Source organism: Engraulis encrasicolus, chromosome 6 (genome assembly GCF_034702125.1).
Source record: "Engraulis encrasicolus isolate BLACKSEA-1 chromosome 6, IST_EnEncr_1.0, whole genome shotgun sequence".
In the NCBI taxonomy this organism is placed as follows: domain Eukaryota; kingdom Metazoa; phylum Chordata; class Actinopteri; order Clupeiformes; family Engraulidae; genus Engraulis; species Engraulis encrasicolus.
The window spans coordinates 3,413,669-3,421,600 of record NC_085862.1 but is presented as its reverse complement, the minus strand read 5'-3'; the positions used below and the strand labels follow the sequence as shown (position 1 = coordinate 3,421,600).

General features: G+C 41.8%; 1 protein-coding gene across 1 annotated transcript; it reads left to right on the top strand.

Moving 5' to 3' along the window:
- The first annotated feature begins 1,300 nt into the window (after window positions 1-1,300).
- Window positions 1,301-6,493, top strand: si:ch211-212d10.1 (mast cell protease 1A). Its single transcript, XM_063200001.1, has 5 exons — window positions 1,301-1,448; window positions 2,599-2,764; window positions 3,715-3,853; window positions 4,771-4,998; window positions 5,217-6,493. Exons 1-5 carry the CDS (start codon window positions 1,394-1,396, stop codon window positions 5,388-5,390), a joined length of 762 nt encoding a protein of 253 aa, XP_063056071.1. The 5' UTR covers window positions 1,301-1,393; the 3' UTR covers window positions 5,391-6,493.
- Window positions 6,494-7,932: the final 1,439 nt, after the last annotated feature.

Genomic DNA, 7,932 nt, shown 5'->3' with positions numbered 1-7,932 from the left:
AAGGGTTATTGGCATCACAATAACTGAACAAAATAACAATTTTGTTTAACTGAAACAAAAGTATTGATCAGAAAATGATCTTACTTGGCATTACAATGTTTGGAACGGTTGAATATGAACTGATAAAAATGGTGACTGGTAAAATGCTTTAGAATCTACCTGCCACAGTGACTGGTGGGGATATTTTTGAAGTTCCACCCCTGGCCTGTGCACCAGTACACAAAGCACGGTCAATTAAGACATTGATGACAGAGTGGGTGAGCTTGGCGGGCCTGCACAGAGTCCAAACCCAATCCCAATAGAACACAGTTGGGATGAATTGGAGAGGAGACTGTGAACTAGGCCTTCTCGACCTCACCAATGTGCTTTTGGAAGAATGGTAAAAAAATCCTATCCTATAAACACACTCCTCAACCTTGTGGACAGAAAAAGGTGGACCAATATCATGAAGGGTTCAGATGCAAAAACCCCCAAGTGCCTTTTCAGAAAATGATCTTAATTCATTTTTATTTAATACATAGCTATCAAAATTGCATATTTTATTTATTTTATTTATGTAATATAACTATTTATGTGTATTATCAAGTACATGAATGTAAACCAAACCAACAACGGGGTTCTCTAAAAATATAGAAGTGCAGGTCTTCAGAAATGGAGTCAGGGGGTTTTGCATCTGAACTCTTCATATAAACTCTGTGGGTTAGAGCTCTGCGTGAGTCAAGGCAGGTTAGCGTATACTTTTGGTATAGTGCACTTTAACATACTAAGTGTGTACTTGTACTTTTGGTATAGTGCACTTTAACATACTAAGTGTGTACTTGTACTTTTGGTATAGTGCACTTAAACATACCAACTCCTAACATGTTAGGGGGATCTGAACTGAGGTGAGTCTGCCCATATAGGACTGTCTTTTAGTGTCCAATCTAGCCATATCATTTCTTGCTTTGTTATAGGGATAAAATAGCCTGATGCCAACATGTTTTATTACCAGTAAAACCATTGATTTTTTTGTTCTAAATTGCAGCTCACTTGTGTATAATCCCTGATCCTGAACAAAAAAGTGACTTTAACTGTTGCTCAGTTATAAACGACTCACAATCTCATTAGCATTTTAACTAAATGTACACTATATAATGTAAACTATATACTTCCTATCTATTACATCGGTTTGCATTACATCTAATTACTGTTATATCTGTGCATGCACTGTACTGCTGTGTGAACACATCAAAACGTTCTACACTGCTGTATAGGCACTCTTTAAAATCCTAGATCTAACTTTAAAAGGTGTGATGATTGCAACAGAGGCGCTTTATTTCCTGGTTCTCAGCGTATAAATAGAGCAGTGCAGTGAGCTGCTCATGTGGGGCCTCTACCCACGCCTGCTAACAGGATGCCTTGTCACCACCTCAGAGCTCTGCTGGCCCTGCTGTTCGTCTGCCACCAAGGTAATCACCGCCGCAGATTACATTACATTGCACTTAGCTGACGCTTTCATTTATTCAAAGCGTCTTACAGTTATTATTTTTTTAGGGTATTGGTTACAGTCCCTGGAGCAATGTGCCTTGCTCAAGGGCACTTCAGCCATGGATGGAGATGTAGGGAGAGGTCAGGGGGGATTCGCACCGGCAACCTCTGGATTGAAAGACCAACTCTCTAACATTACATTACATTACATTGCACATAGCTAGTGATTATTTTTTCAGGGTATTGGTTACAGTCCCTGGAGCAATGTGGGGTTAGGTGCCTTGCTCAAGGGCACTTCAGCCATGGATGGAGGTGTAGGGAGAGGTCAGGGGGGATTTGAACCGGCAACCCCTAGATTGAAAGACCAACTCTCTAACCACTAGGCCCCATGATTCAATAATGACTCAATACACAGCGATTAGTAGCCTGATGTGATGTGTTTGCCTCAGCTAGTCATGTCTGCAGGATGTTGGTGAGAGAAAATGTTCACAGCGTAATCATAGTAAAAGAAGACATATACAGTATAATATCTATTACGATAAGAGGATGAAGTTGTTAGGTCCTGGATTGGTAGGAGCGTAAAACAAGTAATAAGAATTGCATGCTCATAAGACCAAACCTTGATAGGGCAAGTCTACATTCAGGAATAATGGTATTGAGGCCTGAAAATGAAACAAGTCAATCTAAAAAAACAATGTTTAAGAAAACCTGCATGGTTGACAAATGTTTTGTGTTGAACAAAAACCTTGACTGTATGTAAGTAAAAAAAAAAAAAGGCACAAGATTGAGCTTACAGGACAGTCAGTAAGCGGTTAGGGCATCAGACTTGTCGCCCAAAGGTTGCCGGTTCGACTCCCGACCCGCCAGGTTGATGTAAGTAACCAGTGCTCTTCCATATCCTCCTCCATGACTGAGGTACCCTGAGCATGGTACTGTCCCACCGCATTGCTCCCTTTCGGGCGCCATTGGGGGCTACCCCCTTGCACGGGTGCGGCATAAATGCAATTTCATTGCGTGCAGTGTGCAGTGTACACTTGTGTGCTGTGTTACAATGACAATGGGAGTTGGAGTTTCCCAGGTGGGCTTTCACTTTCACTTCACTTCACTGCTATGGCTGTGTCCTGTGTCTAGGAGGCAGCATGGGGGAGAAGATCGAGGGGGGGCATGAGGCGAAAGCCCACAGTCGTCCCTACATGGTCTACATCGTGATCCAGGACCCGGGGGAGAACAAAAGCTCCTGCGACGGCTTCCTTGTGTCCGACGACTTTGTGATGACCGCGGCTCACTGCAAGAGAGAGTGAGTAGTTGATCTGCTTCTGCTTTCGTGTGCCAGATATACTGATTGCGGCCGGGTCACACGGAAGATTTATTGTCATAATAATAAACGTAATTTCAATGTCCTTGTATGACCAGTGCATACGAAGAAACTGACAATAAGAGCTGACTTGACTTGACTTGGCTAATGACATCTTATAGCTCCTCTCATGTAGCCTGATTATCATCGACGCTCAAATCTCTTCGAGACTTGTATTGGTCTGACCAAGCGCATAACAATTAACATTTCCGAAACGGCATGTTTGACCCCGCCTCCCTTAGTTTGCTTATGGTTGTTTGCTTCCCGACGAAGAGAAAGGAGTTCCCGTATTTTCGGGAACTCAGAAAGTACTTGCATTGCACTTGACCTGACTACCTTTCATGGAACCCAAGGTCACTTTACAACAGGAGATAGGCCAGAGGTAAGTGGGGGGGAGGTTAACATAGGTGCTGCTTATAAACATACCTAGTCCATGCTTTGGTGAGAAAAGGCAGATTGTCAAGGGAATTACCTGAGGTCTTTCAGACGATGTATAGCATCATTTTAACCCAATGCAGTTTAAGGTTGATTTTCCAACAATAAAAAAGGCAATGGGTTTGTTAATGTGTGCACAATCAAGAAGCGCATGAGGTCCAACTGCATTAATAACATGCATCTTAAGATGGCCTGGGGGGCCCCCTGGAAAACAAATTTCACAACATATTTATATAGACAATGTCATAATTTTCGCCCCAGGATTAAGGATAACATGTCTACCAACTCTGCTCAGAAAGACAGATGACTTTTTCAGTAATATATCTTATCATAATTTTGCAATTTTTCACTTTTGACCAATCAGGGCCCCCCTGGTAGGTGGGGGCCCCCTAGGCTGCAACCATATGTAGCCTGTGCATTAATCCAGCCCTGAGCATGTCCCATCTACTTTATTTCAGGAAAATGTATGTATTTACTGGAATCCAAAACAGAGCGAGCTTGACTAACGAGGCCATGATCCATGTCGACCAAAAGCATGCCCATCCTCACTACCGTGCAGAATCTTTAACCCACGCACACGACATCATGCTCCTGAAGGTATCACTGCTTTGCAATGACAAGTGTTGGGTTATTGATGTAAAAAAGTAATGCATTTATTTATTATTACTTGTTGGTTTTGTAACTGTAACATGAATTTCGTTTTAAATCGGCCATTGGCCATACCTGCTGAACTGGACTGAACTGAAATGTGATTTTGTACTATGCAAAATATTATTTCATTATTGGTTTAAGAAAAACTGTTCTGGTTTAAGAGAGAAAAAAACAACCACAACAATGAAACCAAAGAACACACGTTTTATGTCAGGGGTGGGGAACATATGTCTCGAGGGCCGTTTTTTCCGGCCCCCGATATAATTTTAATGTTATGCAGCTTCCCATGAAATATGACATATTTTGTAAAGGAATCTTAGAAATTACATGTCCAATACAATCAAGTTATATTCAGGGGACCTAGAGAAGGTGGGGTCTGTTTTTAAAGGTGTCTGCCTTCAATACAGACTTAAATTGTATGGGGAAACCCTGATATGTGTTCATAGTACGGCCCTCGGAGGACTTTTACGGCCCTTGAAGGAATTTTGAGTGGTCCTTCAAATGAAAAAGGTTCCCTACCCATAGTAAAACACAAATGACAAAGCCCTGATGAAGACCAGTGCGGTCGAAACATGTTGGCTGGCTTATTTAATCATGCTATAGCCCTATGACAATAAAGGCTTTTTAATGGACTTCCTCTTTTTAACCTGGAGCTGCCTGGATTTTTCCCTTTTTTGAGTTCCCTACCCCTGTTTTATGTCATTGAAGCTCAGGCACAAAGCTGTGTTATTTGTGTCTTGAAATGTCCATGTGGGCATTTGTTTATTTGTGTATTTATGTAAGCTACTGGATACCTGAATTTCACCCTGGGGATTAATAAAGTTACTCTACTCTACTCTACTCTACATTTCATGTCATTGAAGCTCAGGCACAAAGCCGTCCTTAATGACTGGGTGAAACTACTGAAGCTTCCCCAGTCTGTAAATGAAAGCCTTCCCACCACCAACTGCTTGGTGCCAGGGTGGGGGATAACATCCTTCCCCAACGGCACCAGACCCAAGATGCTGCAAGAGGTTAATGTTACCGTCGACTCCTCCATCCAGTGTGGCACTCACAAAATCTGCTCCCAAGGATCAAAAGGTCCTTTAAAGGTAAGTGAATAAACAAAAATAAGCCTGGCGCTGCCTTCAATGAATTATTTTGACCTGTTTTTAAATGACATAATATTACTTCTATTTGGTGAAAGTTTGTTTTGTGACATTTTATCTGCACACACTGCCTTTATTGAATTAATTTAACCTGTTTTTAAACGACATGATATTACTTCTATTTGGTTTTGTGACATGTTATCTGCACTGGCTGTACACAGGGCGACTCTGGAGGGCCTATTATCTGTGGTGATGTAGCATACGGAGTGGTCTCCTCGTACGTACCGACAACGCTCACTCACTACTACACCAACATCTCTCACTACCACCACTGGATTAAAAAGACTATGGCCATCAATAGGAGCTCAGAGAGGCCTACCAAGAGGCTGAGTTAGTAGTAAAACAGGTCACGTTAAACAAAGGTGCACTGTCTAGTAGGATGGTGGCCAGATTTGGTTTTTCAACCATGCTTTTCATTGAAACGGCCTACCCATCGCCAAATTTGATCTTTTCAAGAGTATTTACTGAGAAATAAATTGATATTGTCTAGTATGACCAAAATACAGGACATTCTGCAGCTGAAAATGTATATATCTGTCTGTATATGATCTATTTTTTTTATTCATGCCAGTCACTTTGGAAAAATATGTGATTAAAGAAGAAGAAAAATAAATCTTGTAAACACAGATGGATACACATAGTCTAATTGGCAAACTAGACTATGTGTATCAATCTATGTTTAAATGTTTTTTTCTTTGTGTAGCATATATTGTATGTTTCCTGTGTGTTCCATCTGTGGTACCCAAGTCTTGTCTCATTTTTGTTTGTCCATTGAAAATCACACCTTCTCAAGTCCACACAAAATTTCTCTCCTGTAGAGACAATAAAGGCAAATCTAATCTAAATCTACTCAAAAGATTGTCCTCGGTACACATTTTAGAATAACAATAAACCAGTGTTACATAAGGACCACACACACTTAGCCTGAAGCGTCTGTCCTTCCATATTGCTGTCACAGTTGACACACTTTTAGAGTATAAGCAGGAAGACTGAATAATGTTAAAAACTTTCTGGGGAATAGGTTTAATGTCTGTTCCCCTACTACAGCATAGTGAAATAGACATACTAAGAGTGGTTTAACTTTTCTCCATAATTGAATGTTGCTTCTTCCTGCATTTGAGAGCTCAAAGATGTGTACCGATAAGTGATCAGCATAGCCGCCACTTATGCACAAAACTTCCTGCACTGGTATGGGCTGGACGCTAGAGGCATATTGTGAAGTATATTCTATTCTGACTCTGGCGAGAGATAATGTGCACAATGATTGCTGTGCTTATCTCTCTGGTAAGAATACATCCACAAGGCCGTACCGTGGCGCAAATGGCGCAAAAGCTCGTCTGCTATGCGGCTGACCCGGGTTTGACTCCCGGTCCGGGTCCTTTGCTGACCCTTCCCCGTCTCTCTCTCCCCACTCATTTCCTGTCACTATCCTGTCAAATAAAGGCAATAACCCCCCCCCCAAAAAAAGGAATACATCAACAATAGTGAGATGGACTAAATAAAAACAGTGTGCTTCTTTTCTCATTCATGCTTAGCAATCGTTCTACTCGGCCCCGTGATGGGCAAGTGGAGGCCCGGGGGCCACATGCGGCCTGCCTCCTCACTCAGTGCAGCCCGTAGATGAAAAACAATTTTTTAAAATAAAGAAATAATCACCAGATTAATTTAAACCACTACTGACTCAGGTCATCTTGATTATTCCTTCCAAACAATATTGGCAGTCAGCGAGCAACCAACGCCACCTTGAACTCTGCGAGTTGCAGTCACATCTGGGATCCTACCAGTGAGTTCACCAGAGGGAGTTCACGTGCACCCTTGCCAGAACTTACTTATCCCTATGTCTGAGTTCACAATAAGTCATGTTAACATTGCTGCAAATTGCCCCGTGGGTGTTTTTCAGAGGCCATCTCCGAAACTGTGCAATGCCAATAAGTTCCGTGATCATAATGGCCCTCTGATGGTGACGATGACAAAATGTAGCCCTCCTTATCATGAAAGTCTCCCATCCCAGCAATAGCTGTTTACTTAATTGAACTTAATACATGACTGGGCATCTAATTTCAGCAGATTCCATTGAGCCACAACGACATGGATGAGTCATTAGTATAGCCACCATCCATTTAGATGTACGAAAGATATGGACTGTAAAAAAAAAAGTTAGAAACCTTCAAGAAAGTTATAACCCTCTGATGTCCACAAATGTTCTCAAAGGCCCCAAGACAAGTTTCAAATAATGGACCACTGCCGCCACCTAGGGGCCATTTACAGGCACAATTGAGTTCAGCCCTTCCAGCATGATTCCACACACTAGGTATTTCTCAAAGGTCCTGGCAAGAACGAGTAACACCCATTTTTCCAATTTCACCCAAGAGTATGCAACAAGTTCTAGTTATAATTAATAATTGGATAGGCTACTCCTTGGTGAAATCCACGAAAAATGTGCATTACTCATCCTAGCAAGGCTAAGACAATTCACTCTGAGAAGTAACCCAGGGGTGAGATTGAAAAAAAATCCTGAGCCTGAACCTTTTTCCCTGCTCTAACAACGACGACAAGATACTGCATAGTGATGTAACGTAGGCCTATTTTGACACATTATTGAAACATTTAATAGCATGTGTATGACTATTATTCAAGCCTGATAGTAGAAGAAAACCCTGAACCTGTAACACTTCCTGAGATAAGAATGGCTAATTATTATCAATGTTTTTATTTTTGCAAACTCTGTCAAGCCTGAAATCAGGCATGGAGCCTTAACACTATCAGCCCTGATTAACCAGTTTCTCTGTAGCCAGTCCCTCCCCCGGTAGTTGGTGGGCTACCTGTCCCCCCTCCCTCTACTGCTCCCCTCTCTCCGACCTGCACACTTGGTGAATT